Consider the following 20,450-nt stretch of genomic DNA (forward strand, 5'->3'; position numbering starts at 1 on the left):
TCTACCCGTGGCTTGGACGTCCTCCTCACGCCCTTCTCGGCGGGAGGAGGTAGTTTTGGCCCGGTTGCGAATTGGCCACTGCCGGTTCAGCCATCGCCATCTGCTGACGGCTGCGCCGGCGCCGTTCTGCCCATGTGGGCAATTGCTGACGGTCCGCCACATTTTAACGTCGTGTCCGAATTTTAACACCCTACGTCTCGATATTGGCCTGCCATGTACTGTAGAAGCCATTTTAGCGGATGACCCACGAGCAGCTGCTCGCGTTCTTCATTTTATCAATTTGACAACCCTCTCAAAGGACATTTGATTATGCTGTTTTCTTTTTTAATCCTATGCCTATCAGTATGTCTTTCATCGTGTTCTCCGTTTTGTTGCTGTTTTAAACTTGTGACTCGCGGTGCATTCCTAACGTAGTCTGGGCGCTAATGACCGTTGACGTTGTGCGCCCTAAAACCACCAAAAAAAAAAAAAGAAGTGACTTCTTCCAGACAGCAAATGATGTGTGTGCCGTTTGCTTTCAATGGGTCTAGTGATTTAGGAGGAGATGTGGAACATACATGTTGTTGTTGTTGTTGTTGTTGTTGTTGTTGTTGTTGTTGTTGTCTTCAGTCCAGTGACTGGTTTGATGCAGCTCTCCATGCTACTCTATCCCGTGCTACAACCTACGTCCTTCTGAATCTGCTTAGTGTATTCGTCTCTTGGTCTCCCTCTGCGATTTTTACCCTCCATGCTGCCCTCCAATACTAAACCGGTGATCCCCTGATGCCTCAGAACATGTCCTAGCAACCGGTCCCTTCTTCTAGTCACGTTGTGCCATAAACTCCTCTTCTCACCAATTCTCTTCAATACCTTCTCATTAGTTATGCGATCTACCCGTCTAATCTTCAGCATTCTTCTGTAACACCACATTCTGAAAGCTTCTATTCTCTTCTTGTCCAAACTATTTATCGTCCACATTTCACTTCCATACATGGCTACGCTCCATACAAACACTTTCAGAAACTACTTCCTGACACTTAAATCTATTCTAGATGTTAACAAATTTCTCTTCTTCAGGAACGATTTCCTTGCCATTGGCAGTCTACGTTTTACATCTCCTCTACTTCGACCATTATCAGTTATTGTTCTCCCCCAAATAGCAAAACTCATCTACTACTTTGTGTCCCATTTCCTAATCTAATTCCCTCCCGCCTTAAGTCGACTACATTTCATCATCCTCGTTTTGCTTTTGTTGATGTTCATCTTATATCCTCCTTTCAAGACACTGTCCATTCCGTTCAGCTGCTATTCCAGGTCCTGTGCTGTCTCTGACAGAATTACAATGACATCGGCGAACCTCAAAGATTTTATTTCTTCTCCATGGATTTTAATTCCTACTCCGAATTTTTCGTTTGTTTCCTTTACTGCTTGCTCAATATGCAGATTGAACATACAACATTTTTATAATTTGTATTGGTATCTAGTTTTCGAGTTACTGCAGTTAAGTCACGAGGCGGAGATGTACAGGAACACTACATCTTGGCGCATGTGCAGTTAGACGACAGTAGGGTCGAGGTGCTTGCATTTTGCTGTGCATCCAAGTGATTCCAAAAAGCTGCCCCTCCGCGTAGAGGAACAAACAGGCTCCTCCCACGCGCCTACGGCGCTAAGCGTTCGCGCTGGCCGCTCACCTCGCCGCTGACCGCGTTACCACTGCGACGCCGCATGATCTGCGCCCGGCCTTGAGTAACACTCGCTGTAAGACTTACCTAGTGCAGCTCGCAGCTGGGCACAGGCGAGCATCAGTAGCCTTGCGGGAGTCTGGACCGTGAAGAAATGCCGTTCTCGCTGTCGTGAGTACCTCCTTAAGTTTGTCGGCTTATTGTTCACTGTTCGGAATCGTGTTGTGGATATAGTGTGCTAGTATCAAAGACAGTTGGGATATATTCTCTGTGATAAATGAAAGTTGCCGTTCGCGAGAGCGTACAATAGAACGGTAGCGAAGGAAAGATCGAAACAATATGATTGTTGTTGTTTTGGGGAAGGAGACCAGACAACGAGGTCATCGGTCTCATCGGATTAGGGAAGGACGGGGAAGGAAGTCGGCCGTGCCCTTTGAAGGGAACCATCCCCGCATTTTCCTGGAGCGATTTAGGGAAATCACGGAAAACCTAAATCAGGATGGCCGGACGCGGGATTGAACCGACGTCCTCCCGAATGCGAGTCCAGTGTCTAACCACTGCGCCACCTTACTCGGTCTCGAAATAATAGATGGCGAATGTTTACTGTACCAGTGAGAGAGAACCAGCATGTCATATACCAGTAATTAGGAAAGTACGTCTTCTCACGGTAATTTGAAGACTTTTTAATAAAGAAAAAGCTATTGTTGAAATAGGAAAAAATCATAACCAAAAACTGGCTTTTCACTTGATTCGTTTCTTTGTATTACGGCGTAATACGTCAAAAGATAAGTCATATATATATATATATATATATATATATATATATATATATATATAAATTTATTTATTTATTTTTTTTTTTGCAAAATCTACTTTTCCTGATTGGAAGAGCCCTGGTAAGAGTAAAATATCTTTGTCTTTGCGAAAACCAAATATGTTAGTCACAAGTTAAATTACAAATTAACTCCTCTTCTGCTCGTCCAAACAAACTACGATTCTGTGGATCTGGCTCCACCCAACCCCAGAAGCCGGAAATGAACACTGAAATTACCAACACCAGAAGAAAGCTGTTTTCCGACGCAAAAGTCTACTTCTCAGCATTCCGCTGTCGTCGACGAGAGCTCAACTGAGCGATTGCAAGCAGACAGCGAGTGAGGCCGCCAGCTCTCGTCGACGGCAACTGTCCGCGGCTGCTGCTTCTCTCTTTTCGTCCTCTTCCTTAAGAGGGAGTGTTGGTGGAGGTTATTGTCGCATTTGGAGATTTCCTCCTTTTTTTTTTCTTTTTTTTTTTTTTTGGGCTCATGTGATATATGTGCTGATCTTTTGTTAGTTGCTATTCGATGTGTTTTTCTTTCTTATTCTCCTACTGCAGGAGTAGCAACTTGGGTCTTTTGTATTTCTCCCTTTGTTGCTCGTATTGCCCAGGGTGTTGATGAGTTCATTTTGCGGAGTTTCGCGCCGTGGCGTAGAAAGCTTCTGCCAGGGCACGAAAATGCCTTGATAGTGGCTTAATGCTTCATGGCCGCGGTCCATCGGTTTCCTTAAGTAGCTGTTCCCCAGGAAGAGGCGTGCTGCCTCGTAGAAACTCGTGACCGGATGTAGGCGCGGTCTAGAGACGCGGCCAGCGACCTTCTGCTGTTGCCTGGCGAGATAGTTTGCTGGTCCGCAGCTTTCGGTGCACTTCCTGGCAGACTGGAGGCGTCCTTGAAAAAGCCGCATGGCTGCTTCGGACCGGGTGAGTTTTTCTTTCCGTGACGCGCGCGCTGTAGCTGTCACGTGTGTTGCAGCTCGGGCCTCCGGACAGCATAGCATGCATCCTAAAGCACTACTGGCCATTAAAATTGCTACACCACGAAGATGACGTGCTACAGACGTGAAATTTAACCGACAGGAAGATGATGCTGTGATATGCAAATGATTAGCTTTCCAGAGCATTCACACATGGTTGAAGCCGGTGGCGACACCTACAAAGTGCTGACATGAGGAAAGTTTCCAACCGATTTCTCATACACAAACAGCAGTTGACCGGCGTTGCCTGGTGAAACGTTGTTGTGATGCCTCGTGTGAGGAGGAAGAATGCGTACCATCACGTTTCCGACTTTGATAAAGGTCGGATTGTAGCCCATCGCGATTGCGGTTTATCGTATCGCGACATTGCTGCTCGCGTTGGTCGAGATCTAATGACTGTTAGAATATGGACTCGGTGGGTTCAGGAGGGTAATACGGAACGCCGTGCTGGATCCCAACGGCCTCGTATCACTAGCAGTCGAGATGACAGGCATCTTACCCGCATGGCTGTAACGGATCGTGCAGCCATGTCTCGATCCCTGAGTCAACGGATGGGGACGTTTGCAAGACAAAAACCATCTGCACGAACAGTTCGACGACGTTTGCAGCAGCATGGACTGTCAGGTCGGAGACCGTGGCTGCGGTTACCCTTGACGCTGCGTCACAGACAGGAGCGTCTGCGATGGTGTACTCAACGACGAACCTGGGTGCACGAATGGCACAACGACATTTTTTCCGATGAATCCAGGTTCTGTTTACAGCATCATGATGGTCTTATCCGTGTTTGGCGACATCGCGGTGAACGCACATTGCAAGCGTGTATTCACCATACTGGCATATCACCCGGCGTGATGGTATAGGGTGCCATTGGTTACACGTCTCGGTCACCTCTTGTTCGCATTGACGGCACTTTGAACAGTGGACGTTACATTTCAGATGTTTTACGACCCGTGGCTCTACCCTTCATTCGATCCCTGCGAAACCCTACATTTCAGCAGGATAATGCGCGACCGCATGTTGCAGGTCCTGTACGGGCGTTTCTGGATACAGAAAATGTTCGACTGCTGCCCTGGTCAGCACATTCTCCAGATCTCCCATCAATTGAAAACGTCTGGTCAATGGTGGCCGAGCAACTGGCTCATCACAATCCGCCAGTTACTACTCTTGATGAACTGTGGTATCGCGTTGAAGCTGCATGGGCAGCTGTACCTGTGCACGCCATCCATGTTCTGTTTGACTCAATGCCCAGGCGTATCAAGACCGTTATTACGGGCAGAGGTGGTTGTTCTGGGTACTGATTTCTCAGGATCTATGCACCCAAATTGCGTGAAAATGTAATCACATTTCAGTTCTAGTATAATATATTTGTCCGACGAATACGCGTATATCATCTGCATTTCTTCTTGGTGTAGCAATTTTAATGGCCAGTAGTGTAGCTAGTGGAAGTACTGTGATATTTCTGTTTTAATGGTCGCGACTGGTACTACGTCCTCAGTTTACTTAGGGGCTGGTATTGAAACAGCGCTTGGAGGTTTTCAGAATAGTTTCCAAAATGCGACTGCAAGAGATAAAACATTAGATTCATGTTGCTTTGAGCAAAAGATGTTATTTCGCTGTTTCAAAGCTAAGGACACTGAAGGCAGAACTCTCCTGCCAGAGGCGACATAGGATTGTTGTCCTTAGTCCGAAATTGATTTGGTTAATCTCCTAAAATTTTTATCGTCCCTCCACTCCTTTCATTATCAAACTCACGACTGCTTACGGGGAGGTTTACTATCTTTTGGCCCGAAAAAAAAGCACGTTCTTTGAGAAACATTTTCTCGGGATGTCATAGATATTAATGTCAAATTTGGTCAAAATGTTTATTGCTATTTCCTCTACAAACTGGAATTTTTTCGATCGGAAATGTCTGAGAGCAAAGGCGGATGTGCCGTCGGAACGACGCAAATATTCGCGGTAACCTCCACGCGCAGTATGTGACAGGTCAGCCGGCTCCTCTGAAATCAAAAATGAGTTGACGTTAGTGAAGTATATACGATTCATTAGGAGTTGTACCTCGCTTAAGTTATTTGAATCATAGGAAACTAAATGGCAGCCGTTTAAAAAAAACGGAAACAAAGGATCATGCCAATCGGTTCAGTAGATTTGAAGTTACCATACCGCGCTATAAAGTAAGTCATTTCAAAGAAACGTGTTTCAAGTTTTGACTACATACGAATGCAATATTAAGCACCTTATGTCCAATCTGCTATTCCGGGTCCGTAAACTAGTCCTTCCTCTTCCTCGGCTTTCTGCTCGACCTGGGCCATCCTGCGCTGCTCCAGAGCCGCTCGTACGACCGGTGGCAAGCGGTTTTCGGTCGTTTGAATCCGGAGGTCGTCCGAATGCTTGGCGAACTGCGTCGAATAGTCCCAGGGTGACGTCCATCGTTGTCATGGTCTTCAGAATTGAATACCCTTCGTTGAAGCTGCTCACTGCCAGGAAAGTTACAATCACAGTCTTAGCACCAGAATGCAAATGCTTGGGGGCTAACTTCCAAACACACGAGTGCAAACTTTTATTTGAATTTTGTGTGTTTCCTCCCAAGCACCGGTACAATAGCTGGTCCTTCGAAAGAAAAAAACTGGTGCGTGAAAAAGGCCGATTTCAGGCAGGTGCATTTCTTGTTCAACCGCGAATAACAAACATTTCCGTTCCGTATTCGGAAAAACTGTTTCAGGGGTGGATTCTAAACACTTGTATGGATCCAAAAATGTAATTTTAAAAAAATCGATTTTTTTTAACCAAAAGGTAGTAAACCTCCCCTTAATGCATCAGTACTATCAACCGATACCTTCTTTGTCGAATTGTGGGATAAGGCTCTTTTTTTTAGATTCAGCTGCTCTTAAATGGTTATCCGATCCACCCATATAATTAGCATTCTTCCGTATCACCACATTTCAAAAGGTTCTATTCTCATCCGGACTGTTTACCGTCCGTTTCACTTCCGTACAAGGCTACACTGCAGACACCTATGTCCAGAAACGATTACAAACATTTGAATTTATATTCAATGTCAACTAATATACTTCGCACGTGCGCGCTTTCTCTGTGCAGAATCTTATAGGTATCTCGTAAATGCAGCCGTCGTTAAACGGTACGAGGCAGCTAACACTGACGTTGGTGCTGACGGGAAATCCAACGTCACGAGCTACAGCGCCATCGCCACACGGGACGTGCTCGTGCACGTGATTTCACGCTATCAGCTCTGCCGACCCAGTTGTTGACTTCATTTGGTTCACAAGCCATACAGCCTGTTTACGAAAATGGAAGCGCGTAGAATTCATACGTTAGCTCTATTAAAAAGCGCATTTCCTGCCTTGTTCATCTGCTAGTCAGGTTTCTCTGTCTGGGATACATAAATAAAAACATCAATATACATTCGCTTGTAATAGAGCAAAAAGAAACATCAGCTTGTAAAAGCTCACAAATCGAAAACTCATTCCTGACAGAGAGCGCGGTTCTAACTTCAAATATTACGCAATTATTCCTATCACCCTATTAAGAAAGTCCCACAACCTTTTAGAAGAAACGGAGATGGAAAAAATTTGGATGCAGCAGCACGCGAATCTGCTGTCCACCGTCTTTAACGTGGTGCCTCTACCAACAAAGATACGCTGAAGCGTTCAAAAAGTCTCCCTTAAAGTGGACTCTCCCAACATTACACTGTTTCGTTTCTCAGCCAGCCTCAGTAGTACCTTTGGTGTGCGTGTCGTTACGTGTTGATGTAAACATTTAAGTTTAGTTCCTTTGTTCATTTGTTTCGTTTTTGTCTCTGTTAAAATGCTAACCATTGAAGAACGTGCGTTTTTAGTTGAACAAGTGTTCAAAGCTGGCGGTAAATACACAGTTTCAGTTCATCGAACATTTAATTCAGTATTCCTGGAGAAAACACTCCCACATCGCGATGCTGTGCGAGATTTTATTAACAAATTTCCAAGTACGTGTTCAGTGACAGATGCACCGAGAAGTGGTCGTCCTAGCGTTTTATCTGAGGAGAAACTACTCGATATTTCTGGGAAAATCTCAAAAGAGTCCGAATAAGTCAGTAAGAAATGTGTTAAGTGAAATACTGAACGGTTATTTTCAACAAGATGGTGCAACCGCGCATACAGCTCGCGTTTCTATGTCACTGCTTGCTGATGTTTTTGGTGATCACATAATTTCACAGGGACTTTGGACTCCACGATCGCCTGACCTAACACCACTTGACTTTTTCTTTTAGGGTGCAGCAATAGCAACTGTCTATAAAAACAGTCCAAAATCCATCGAAGAATTGAAAACCGCAATATCCACTTTCACTGCTTCTTTTAAAGAAGAAATGTTACAGCTTGTGTTTGGAAACATGATTAGACGAATTGAATTGTGTAGTCAACAACAGGGGGGACGCTTTCAACATTTAATGTGAAAACTTGTAAGTAAAAATGAATATTCAATAAATTAATAACTTGTATTTCACGGAGTTTCATTTCATAATATTCACTGCGGCATACGGCACGCGCGGCTATCATACGGCACTGCGGAGAGACTTTTTGAACACCGCGTACAATAACCGACCTCACATTTTATGTTCCGGTCTACTGAAGGCTTTAATCGCTGATATGTCATTGACATAACATTTTAACAAATCCTACTAAGAACGAAATATTTTTGATGAATCTCCGACGTTTCGTTGCCTTATAACGGCGTACTTTCGTAACACGCGAGTTATAACCGGAAAATAACCAAACACAAAAATACCTTAACTACCAATACGGCGTTTCCCGTCACTATAGTGCAATAAGTCGTACTAATAACGACGCACTCCCAAGAGATTCAAAGTATTGGTGCTTAGAAACACCATATAATCACGTGGGGTAAATTGTAACACAAAAACTATCAATTATAGGCTTCAATTGAGCACGACAAATACAATATGGCGTCTCGCAAATTCAGCTCGTGACGTAGAATGCTGCTTGCTTCTCATTGGTTCTACTTCAAGCGGAACGTTGCCGAAATATCGCGGAATTTGTGTGTTTCACGAGAGGAATAGCTTTTCAATGTGAAATATCAGGAAATGCCATCACAAAACTTGAAAAGAGCCACGACAGCTGTCGCCCCCATGTTTAACGACGGTTTTGTTTTAAGAAGATTTAGAGTGCAACTTTAATAAATTTAAGGTTCCCTTCGTTCTACGAGTATAATTCCACATCCGCAGATATACTACTGCTTTTGTTGCTAAACAGTGTACTTCATGTTTCACATCAGCACAACACAATGATTAGAGCTGGTCGCAAAATCTCTCGTGTGGCGGTAACGGAGAGAGCGACCGATCGCACGCAATAGCTGACGAGACTGGCAGCGATATTTCGCATGTGTGGGGCACCATTCAGAAAACATACGGTATAATGACAGCAATGGTCCATTAGATCTACATTTTACGTAAACGGCAAAGCTTGCTGTGTGGCGCAAGCTGAGTGCCAACCAGGCAGTTTTAAAGACATTCAAATCAAAACATCTCAGCATATTCGTGCTTTTTTACTTGTTAGTATTTATAAACGTCATGTAATATAATGCATCGTGTCGAGTATAGTAACGTGTTCCATGATGTAATGTCGTATAACATGACACCAGCCATCATGTCATCCAACATGACATTTCTCATGTCGGGAAATATCAAACAACGCGTCATTAAAGTTTAATCCCACACTCTAGAAGCACAAATCTGTCTCTGTACTTGGATCACTTACCATACATGTAATAGAGCGTGGGTTTGAGGAAGAAATAGTCCTCTCGGGAAAATAAATCATCCCTCCCACATCCAAAAATCAAAAAATTGTTGTAGCGTTCCCCCTGGAATAATCGCATCCCCAGAAAAACTTTAAGTTATTTCATGTATATTCAGCCATATTGTATTATACGAGGTGTGGCTAGAAAAAAACCGGACTAGTACTGGTGAAACAATAAAACGAATGCAATAAGGCTGAAAGTCGCGTGGCCTGTCACGTGACTCTCGCTCCGCCTACTGCTCGAGTTTCATCTGCCTCCTGCACTCAGTCTGCCCGTGGCGTCTGTTTTAAGTAGTTGACGTTTTGTCTGTGCGTCGGAAAATGTTGAGTGTACAGAAAGAACAGCGTGTTAACATCAAATTTTGTTTCAAACTAGGAAAATCTGCAAGTGAAACGTTTGTAATGTTACAACAAGTGTACGGCGATGATTGTTTATCGCGAACACAAGTGTTTGAGTGGTTTAAACGATTTAAAGATGGCCGCGAAGACACCAGTGATGACACTCGCACTGGCAGACCATTGTCAGCAAAAACTGATGCAAACATTGAAAAAATCGGTAAACTTGTTCGACACTTTCCTTGTCAACTCCTGTTAACTCAGACACTGCTCTGATTGTTAAACGGCGATCTTGTCGAACACCTCGTACACTGAAGAGCCGAAGAAAATCGTACACCTGCTTAATAACGCGTAGGGCCTCCCGAGCCCGCAGAACGGCGCGACATAGACTCAACTAATGTCTGAAGTAGTGATGGAGGGAACTGACACCATGAATCCTGCAGGGCTGTCCATAAATCCGTAAGAGTGCGAGGGGGTGGAGATCTCTTCTGAACAGCACGTTGCAAGGCATCCCAGATATGCTCAATGTTCATGTCTGGGGAGTTTGGTGGCCAGCGGCAGTGTTTAAACTCAGATGAGTGTTCCTGGAGACACTCTGTAGCTACTGTGGACATGTGGAGTGTCGCACTGTCCTGCTGGAAGTGCCAGTCCTTCGGAATGGACAATGGACATGAACGGATGCAGGTGATGAGACAGGATGCTTACGTACGTCTCACCTGTCTCAGCCGTATCTAGACGTCACAGAGGTACCATATCACACCAACTGCAAACGCCCCACACTATTAAAGGGCCTCCAACAGCTTGAACAGTGCCCTGCCAACATGCAGGGTCCATGGATTCATGAGGTTGTCTCCATACCCATACATGTCCATCCGCTCGATACAATGAGAAACGAGACTCGTCCGACCAGGCAACATGTTTCCAGTCGTCAACAGTCCATTGTTGGTGTTGATGTGCCCAGGCGAGGCGTAAAGCTTTGTGTCGTACAGTCATTAAGGGTACACAAGTCAGCCATCGTCTCCAAAAGCCCGTATCGATTATGTTTTGTTGAATGTATATTTTAAATACGACATTATGCCATCTTAGGCACTGTATAACATTATAACACTTGATAATGGCAACTTAAAGCCGAAATCATGATCGTGTAAATGTAACACCGGAAATAAAGAAGTCTAATGGCGGTACTGACTTTAAAGTTTTGTTGAATGGTTCGCACGCTGACACTTGTTGATGGCCCAGCATTGAAATCTGCAGCAATTTGTGGAAGGGTTGCACTTCTGTCACGTTGAACGATTCTCTTCAGTCGTCGTTGGTCTCGTTCTTGCAGGATCTTTTTCCGGCCGCAGCGATGTCGGAGATTTGACGTTTTACCGGATTCCTGATATTCACGTTATACTTGTGACATGGTCGTAGGAGGAAAGCCCCATTCTTCGCTACCACGGAGATGCTGTCCCACCGCTCGTGCGCCAACTTCAACACCACTTCCAAACTCAATCAAATCTGATAACATGCCCTTGTAGCAACTAACAACTGCACCAGACGCTTGTTGTCTTATATAGGCTTGCCGACCGCAGCACGGTATTCAGCTTGTTTACATATCTCTGTATCTGAATACGCATGCCTATACGGGTTTCTTTAACGCTTCAGTTTATATTGCTTACTGTTGTTGGCGAATCTTCTGGTTTCTGGCATAGGATCAGCCCATAAATTACAAAGTGTAAGTGTGCCGACACTTTGCAGTTAAGAGATCTCTCTGCACTTAGGAGGTAGGGTTAATTCGTACAGAAGAGCGAATGTCTAGATGTTTTGATTTAAATGTCGTTGAAGCTGCCAGATAAGTCGAAAAGATAGTTTGCTTCTTTTGCATCCCTAACTCTGCCAAGGACGTATTGGCGTTTTTTGTGCTATGATAGCATTTTTAACTCTTTTACTCAACCATAATTTTGACATAACCATCGACGTAAATTTTTTGCTGTCTCGGGAGACGACTGGTTCAGTATAGGCTTTTTATTGTCTTTCGAACCATGTTGCTTATATCGTGGCAACAGATAATGCTTTAACAAAACAACACGCCATTAATTACATATATTTGACTACCTTCGTACAAAATTTCGATTCGAACAAGTTTGAAACACAGGTGGAGCGCGTAAAAAACCAAAACCGCTTTTTGCACGTATAATCCGAATAAGGGAATTTTTGATAGAGTTTTGAATTTTATCGTAAGAATGCGTTTTTGTCTTTTTGTTAAACTGCTCTCTGAAAGCCTTTTGTCGTCTGACGGAATTACAATGTCAATGGGAAACCTCAAAATTCTTATTTCTCCTCCTCGAACTTTAATTCCCTTTCCATATTTATGCATGGTTTCGTTACTGCTGGCTTCGTTGCTGCATTTCTGCGGATCCCAAACTGATCTTCCCCGAGGTCGGCTTCTACCAATTTTTCAATTCTTCTGTAGGTAAGTTTTGTCAGTATTGTACACTATGTGATCAAAAGTATCCGGATATCTGGCTGAAAATGACTTAAAAGTTCTTGGTGCACTCCATCGGTAATGCTGGAATTCAGTATGATGTTGGCCCACCCTTAGCCTGGATGACAGCTTTCACTCTCGCAGTCAGGTGCTGGAACGTTTCTTGGGGAATGGCAGCCCATTCTTCACGGAGTCCCCCCAGGGGATCCACAACTCTTTTGTGGATACGTGCGTAGCGAGCACGGGACCCCGAGCTGATGTGGCCTTCCTTCCTTTCCGGGCTGCATACCTTCCCTTTCCGCATCCTTCCCCATCCCCCATCTTCGCCCCCCCCTCACCTCTGGCTCTTTCCTTCCTTTTCTCCCCCTCTGGGGGAATGGTTTGTGCCTACGTCTGGAGACGGACGCTTGTAAATGTACCACATTCTTCGCCTTCCTTACTTGTAAGTCTTCGTCCTTCCTTTGTCCCTCTCTTTTCCTTACCTCTTCTCTCTACCCTTTTCTCCGCTGCGGCGTTTGAGACCTCTTCTTTCCTTTCCCTTTCCCTTTCTCTTTCTTCCTCCCTGTGCGTGTCTGAAGGCCGACCCACGCACTTCCATGCGTAGCCGGTGACGGGGTAACGCGTAATTCCCCGCCCCGGGTAGACAGGTAGGACACGTACGTACCCCCTGGTAACGGCCAGGCCCAGGGAGGGGTGATTACCCGAGCTGATACCTTCCGAAAGTGCCGATTGGTCCCTCCGTCCGTTTGTCGGGAGGTGTGACCTGAGGTGTGAACAATCACCTAAGGCGGGAGTGCCCTCAGAGAGGGCCCCCACAAGGGAGGAGCGCGCCATCGGAGACGCCGGTAATCATGGGGGATTCTTCCGCAATGGTTTCCTCATCTTCCACTATGTCTGCTCACAAACGTAAGTTCACTGAGTCTCAACCACAGTCAGTTCTTCCATCGTTGCCACAGTTCCTTGTTGTTTCTCGGCCTGACGAAGGTCACGACTTCTCCACAGTCAACCCTTTCATAATTCAGAAAGGTGTCGACGCAATTGCAGGTCCTGTAAAGTCTTGTTCCAGATTACGGAATGGCACCCTGTTGTTAGAAACACACAGTGCCCTCCAGGCACAAAAATTGCTGCGTACCTCACTACTACACACTTTCCCTGTCCGGGTGGAACCGCACCGTACCTTAAATTCCTCGCGTGGAGTTGTTTATACACGCTCCCTCGATGGACTGTCTGATGAAGAAATTCAGCACTACCTGTCAGACCAGGGCGTAACGGCTGTTCATAGGGTTATGAAAAGGGTTGACACGAAGATCATTCCAACCCGCACTGTCTTTTTGACATTTGACAAAGTGCAACTCCCATCGAAAATCAAAGCAGGCTATGAGATAATTTCCGTTCGTCCTTACGTCCCAAACCCTACGCGTTGCTATCGGTGCCAGCGATTCAATCACACCAGCCAGTCCTGTTCTAATCCGGCCAAATGTGTTACGTGTGGCAGGGATGCCCATGAGGGTGCTTGTCCACCTCCATCCCCTCGCTGCATCAACTGTATGGGTGACCACGCTGCTTCCTCTAGAGATTGCCCAGTTTTTAAGGACGAAAAGCTCATCCAGGAAATAAGAGTGAAGGAAAAGGTGTCGACCTTTGCTGCTCGGAAGTTGTTCGCCAGTCGACAGCCCACCGTGCCTCAGACAGGCAAATACAGCACTGTCCTTGCTTCTCCTCGGCCAACAAAGGAGGCGGCCACGCAGACTTGCGACCTCACCTTTAGTGCCACGGTCGTCCGATCGGCCAGTGCAAAGATCGCCCGTTCAACTTCACCACTTTCGCCTGCCCACTCTTTGGCTCACCCTTCGTCGGGTTCTGCTAAATCTCGGGCCCAAAAGTCAGACACCAAGTCTTCGAAGAAAGAGCATACTCGTGAAGAGTTTTTACGTACGGCAACTTCACCACCATCGGTTCCTCCTTCCTCTAAACCTCATACTTCCAAGAAGGCTACAAAGAAACCCAGTTCCTCTCCTTCTCCGCCAAGGCGTGTCCCATCCACAGCGCCACCTGGCGGAAATCGCCCTCGGCCGTCTTCTGTGTCGCCGAGGCGCACTGCTGGTGGCCGGTCAACCGGCCGATCGCTGGTGGCAGGAGCTGCTCCTGACCAACCTATGGATCAGGATCTTCTGCCTTCGGCCGAATGCCATTCCATGCTGTCGGTCGCAAGCTCTGAGCAGTCGTTGAGTTGACAGCACCCTTGGTCACATTCCTCCATTTTCTGTTCACCCTATGTCCATTATCCACTGGAATATCCGCGGCATTCGAGCCAATCGGGATGAATTGTCGATCCTCTTACGATCCTACTCGCCGGTCATCTTCTGTCTTCAGGAAACAAAGCTGCGTCCAAATGACCGCTTTGTTCTCCCTCATTTTCAGTCCGTCCGATATGACCTCCCCTCTGTGGAAGGCACTCCAGCCCATGGAGGACTGATGATTCTTCTCCATGATACTCTCCATTATCATCCAATCCCCTTAGACAGTTCCTTCCAAGCTGTCGCCGTCCGTCTTTCCCTTTCTGGATACACGTTATCTCTTTGTACTGTATACATTCCATCGTCCACACCAATGGCACGAGCTGATCTCCTTCATCTTCTTGGTCAGCTTCCACCCCCCTATTTGCTGGTTGGGGACTTCAATGCCCACCACCCGCTTTGGGGATCTCCACATCCTTGTCCACGTGGCTCCCTATTGCTAGACGTCTTCCACCAAGCGGATCTAGTTTGCCTCAACACTGGGGTCCCCACGTTTTTGTCTGCCTCCACGACAAATTTATCTCATTTGGACCTTGCGATCGGTACTGTTCCGCTTGCTCGGCGCTTCGACTGGTTCGCCCTTGATGATCCACACTCGAGTGACCACTTTCCATGTGTCCTTAGGCTGCAGTCTCAACTGCCATATATGCGCCCGCGACGCTGGAAGTTTGCCCAAGCCGATTGGACACTTTTTTCGTCTCTAGCGACATTCGATGACCGTCGCTTTCCCAGCGTCGACGATGAGGTCACACATATTACCGACGTTATTCTTACAGCTGCGGAACGTTCCATTCCACGCACCTCCGAATTGCCCCGGCGCCCCCCAGTTCCTTGGTGGAACGAGGCATGCCGTGACGCAATCCGTGAGCGGCGACGTGCTCTTCGCATTTTCCGTCACCATCCTACTTTAGCAAACTGTATCCGCTATAAGCAACTCCGTGCGCGATGCCGTCGCGTCATCCGCGATAGCAAGAAGGCAAGCTGGCAATTCTTTATTAGCTCCTTTAACACCTTCACTCCCTCCTCGGAAGTTTGGAGTCGGCTTCGACGGTTCTCAGGCGCGCCTAGTTTCTCCCCGGTCTCTGGGCTCACTGTCGCGCATGATACCTTAGTGGACCCCGTCGCAATTTCTAACTCATTGGGTCAGCACTTTGCAGAGATTTCGAGCTCTTCAAATTACCCGCCAGCGTTTCTCCCGAAGAAACGTGCAGCGGAAGTGCGACCTCTTGCTTTCTCCTCTCAAAATCGCGAAAGCTACAATACTGTTTTCTCCATGCGGGAACTCCAACATGCCCTCTCTTCTTCTCGCTCCTCCGCCCCTGGATCGGATGGTATCCATGTCCAAATGTTGCTGCATTTATCAACCCATAGTCTGCGTTACCTCCTTCGCCTTTATAATCGAATTTGGACCGACAGTACCTTTCCCAGACGATGGCGGGAAGCTATCGTCGTTCCCATTCCGAAACCTGGAAAGGACAAACATCTCCCCTCTAGTTATCGCCCCATTTCTCTCACGAGTAGTGTCTGTAAGATTTTGGAGCGTATGGTGAATTACCGTTTAGCTTGGTGGCTGGAATCCCGCAGTCTTTTAACACCTGCCCAATGCGGATTCCGAAAGCATCGCTCTGCAGTTGACCATCTTGTTGCTCTCTCCACTTATATCATGAACAATTTTCTCCGGAAACGCCAAACGGTAGCAATATTTTTTGATCTGGAGAGAGCATACGATACCTGTTGGAGGACAGGCATCCTCCGCACACTGTTCTCTTGGGGCTTTCGAGGCCGGCTGCCCCTTTTTCTTCGCGAATTTATGGCAGAGCGAACATTTAGGGTGCGGGTAAACACTACTCTCTCCCGTACTTTCTCTCAAGAAAACGGGGTACCCCAGGGCTCCGTGCTGAGTGTTGTACTGTTTGCCATCGCTATAAATCCAATTATGGATTGTCTCCTTCCTGACGTCTCGGGCTCCCTCTTTGTGGACGATTTTGCGATCTACTACAGCTCTCAACGGACCAGCCTTCTTGAACGACGTCTTCAAGGATGTCTCGATCGCCTCCACTCTTGGAGCCTCGAAACCGGCTTCCGTTTTTCTCCCAGTAAGACCGTTTGTATTAATTTTTGGCGACGTAAGGAGTTTCTTCCGCCCTCCTTACATCTAGGTCCCGTCAACCTTCCGTTTTCAGACGTCACTAAATTCTTGGGTCTTATGTTTGACAGAAAACTGTGCTGGTCCTCCCACGTTTCCTATCTTTCGGCTCGCTGTCTGCGAACGCTCAACGCCCTCCGTGTCCTGAATGGTACCTCCTGGGGAGCGGACTGAGTGGTCCTTCTCCGCCTCTATCGCGCCTTAGTGCGCTCGAAATTGGACTATGGAAGCATCGTCTACTCCTCTGCTCGGCCGTCTATTCTTCGGCGTCTCGACTCTATCCACCACCGTGGATTACGTTTAGCGTCTGGAGCTTTTTACACTAGCCCTGTGGAAAGCCTTTATGCTGAGACTGCTGAACCTCCGCTGTCCAATCGGCGAGCGGTCCTTCTGAGCCGTTATGCTAGCCATCTGTCTTCCATGCCTGCTAATCCAGCCCACGACCCTTTTTTCGACGCCTCCTTTGATGTAGGGTATGCAGGCCGCTCCTCCTCCCTACTACCCCCGGGAGTCCGCTTCCGTCAACTGCTCCATTCTCTTTCCTTCCGCTTTCCTAAAACCTTCTTGACAACTTGGGGTACAGCACCGCCTTGGCTTCGTCCCCGGATCTGTCTGCTCCGTGATCTTTGTCAATTTCCCAAGGATGGTACGCCTTCACTTGTTTATCGTCGGGCATTTGCTGCTCTATGTGCACAAATGACAGACGCCACCTTTATTTACACCGACGGCTCGAAAACATCGTTGGGTGTAGGGAGTGCCTATATTGTTGGCGACGCCCCAAATCACTTTCGGCTTCCCGACCAGTGTTCTGTTTATACTGCGGAGCTTTTCGCTGTTCTCCAGGCTGTCCACTACATCCGCCGCCATCAGCGGATACAGTACGTAATCTGCTCAGATTCTCTCAGCTCTCTCCTCAGTCTCCAAGCTCTTTACCCTGTGCACCCTCTGGTCCACCGGATTCAGGACTGTCTGCGCTTGCTCCACCTGGGGGTCGTCTCGGTGGCGTTCCTCTGGCTCCCGGGACACGCTGGTATCTGTGGGAATGAGGCGGCTGATATAGCAGCCAAGGCTGCAGTTTCTCTTCCTCGGCCAGCTATTCAGTCGCTTCCCTTCACCGATCTACGGAGCGGTTTATGTCGCAAAGTTGCTCATTTATGGCATGCGCATTGGTCAACACTTCCCCGCAATAAATTGCGGGAAGTGAAAGCCCTTCCTTGCGCTTGGACCTCTTCCTCCCTAACGCGTCGTCGGGAGGAGGTAATTTTAGCTAGACTCCGGATAGGGCACTGTCGTTTTAGCCATCGGCATCTTTTAAGCGGCGATCCTCCCCCACTCTGTCCCCACTGCTCTCAGCTGTGGACGGTAAGACACCTTTTAATTGAATGCCCCTATTTTAATCCGTTACGCTCCCGTCTACAGCTATCGCCTGATCTATCGTCGATTTTAGCAGATGACACGCGCTCAGCCGACCGCGTTCTCCAGTTTATTAGTGACAGTGAAATGACGTCAGTCATTTGAAGTTTTATCGGGGACCATCAACCCCTCTCTGTAGTGGACTTTTAAGCCTTGTTTCTGCTTTTCGTGTCCAATTTTTTGAGTTTTGTTCCCATTTTTGCTGTTTTCCATTTTCAGTTTTTATTTTTTCCTCAGTCGCGGACCGGGCGCAAATGACCATAGCAGTTTTGCGCCCTAAAACCAAAATAAAAAAAAAAAATAAAAAAAATTCTTCACGGAGTGCTGCACCGATGAAAGGTATCGATGTCTGTCGGTGAGGTCTGGCACGAAGTTGGCGTTCCAAAACATACCAAAGGTGTTCTATAGGACTCAAGTCGGGATTCTGTGTAGGCCAGTTCATTACAGGGATGCTATTGTCGCGTAACCACTCCGCCACAGTATGACACAAGTGACACCATTACACCTGACAACGTTCGTGAGTTCCGCGGAGCGCCGCATTCCGCTGTCTCACGATGTATAATGACTACTGAGGTCGCTGATATGTAGCACCTGGCAGTAGGTGGCAGCAAAATGCACCTAATATGAAAAAAAATTCGGATACTTTCGAACACGTAGTGTACATACAGGACTTTGGAAAACGAGAACTGGATAATATTCGGACCTGTCAGCACATGTCTTCTTTGGAATCTTGGCTGGTTCTATGGATCTCAATTTTGAAGGAATGTCAGTTCCAGGGTCGTTTCCACCCAGGTCTTACAATGGCCTGTGAAATTTATCGTTGGAAACGACAAGTGTGGCTCAGTCGAAATGCAGTTTCCTCTGCCTTAAATCTCTGCCTGCTGTGGACGGGAGATGTGTTATGGGACAGTCTTTGCAAAACTGCTCCGTATCCTGATTAATAACCGAATATTGAAATTGGACCGCAAATGACTTCAAAGTACAAGCGGATGCCAATGACTGTCAATGTAATTAGTAGTACTTCATTCCTATGTGGGGGTGAAAGATACGTTTCACTTTTTAATAAATCCTATCTTATTAAGGGGGAAAATGTTGCACTTTAATGTCCCTAAACTTGATGAAAAATATAAAAGGAGAATGGTTGTTGTTACTCTTTAAATCGTTGCTTTGAAAGTTCAAGTTTCATACGAAGTTCAAATAAGTTGAATTATGCAACACTGTTAAGGGAGTGCGTCCATTTCACGTAACAGTATATGTAGTTAAAGTCGAAAGTCTCACAATAATTACAATTTGCTTAAAGATATGGCTAGATTGATAACAGCGTGACGACGACTACTATTCACTAAAACAGCAGATCAAAAAGAACAGCATGAGTTATATTATTTTCAGGGTAAATGTGAGTTATGAAATTACCGCTGCTAATGACCTAAAAAATATTTACAAGAAGCTGAAAATAGTAAAAGAGAATGAGCTGCGTCCTTCTTTAACCTACGTGGCTGGCTGCGTCTTAGTGTATCTGAAATAATTTGAAATTGTGACCATATGTGCCCCTATTGTTTGCACATTTTGCTTCCCTTGATTAACGAACAGAGTTTGTAGCGAATATGTGGGCGCCAGGCGCCACGCCTATGTTTAGATGAATTTAGAGAATGTTGCAGCAATGACTGCTAACAATTAACGTAAATCTGCTAGACTGCATTATTGCAATTTTCAGACGAAATGTACTTTGCACGCATATGAACATTAAATAAAATCATTTATGTTAACTAACAATGATTATATTCTGAGATAACAAACAGAAATTATATCACAGACCTTTCCATCCACGGAATAACATGTTAGTTTACAAGTTTGCGTCTTATTTTTCCAAGGACTAGAACGAAAGTATTAATAGTATCACAGTTTAAACAGAAGTAGTGTTAACAACGAATATTGTATTTTCCATGATTTCGTTGCATCGCAGATACGGCTGTTATCTTAGTTTATTGGATTTCGTGCTTTTGTCACTTCGTGTCTTCTCACTCAAGAAAATATTTATTTAGCACTTCTCCATTTCCAGGCGACAACACAACTTTTCTGTGAGCTGAGTCCACTGGCTGCTTCCAAGAACGTGAGGGCCACAGGGGTAGAATAGTAAGAGTGTCGTGAAACTGTTCTTTCGCCAAAGGTCCGAATCGCTGACAAGTGTGCCCTGGGAGACTGTGGCTCTTCGTGGCAGTCACCGCGTCCCGGCGTCGACCATGTCAGGAGGGAGTAGGTTGAACTCGGTGAGTTGGAAACTGACATTATCGGCCGCAGTGGAAAGAACACTTCCTGAAAAGATAGGAATCTGTGCAGGAGGATGGGAAAACAAAGTGAGAGGCATCTGCTAGACTCAAAGGTGATCAGCAGTAATTGATATGTAAGTTTTGTAAGGGAGCACACGATTCTCTCACCAAAATTAGCTTCGTAATGCGAATGAAACCTTGCGAGTGCGTACGTGCAGCCACTATCGTTAGGGGAAACACGAAACCAAATTTAGTGGGAGGGAATATA

General features: G+C 46.3%; 1 protein-coding gene across 2 annotated transcripts in view; it reads left to right on the forward strand.

Annotated features, from left to right (window-relative positions):
• The window catches only part of LOC126210542 (uncharacterized), a 121,554-nt gene that overhangs the window by 89,330 nt on the left and 11,774 nt on the right, over nt 1-20,450 (forward strand). Inside the window, exon 1 of one of the 2 annotated variants that reach the window (XM_049939794.1) lies at nt 1,780-1,832. The exons of the other annotated variant lie outside the window; for it this stretch is intronic. Within the exon in view, the coding sequence (XP_049795751.1) occupies nt 1,816-1,832 (17 nt within the window). The 5' untranslated portion in view covers nt 1,780-1,815. Of the gene's footprint in view, nt 1-1,779; nt 1,833-20,450 lie in introns of those variants that run through there. 2 annotated transcript variants of the gene reach the window in all.

This window comes from Schistocerca nitens, chromosome 10, assembly GCF_023898315.1.
Source record: "Schistocerca nitens isolate TAMUIC-IGC-003100 chromosome 10, iqSchNite1.1, whole genome shotgun sequence".
NCBI classification, from domain to species: domain Eukaryota; kingdom Metazoa; phylum Arthropoda; class Insecta; order Orthoptera; family Acrididae; genus Schistocerca; species Schistocerca nitens.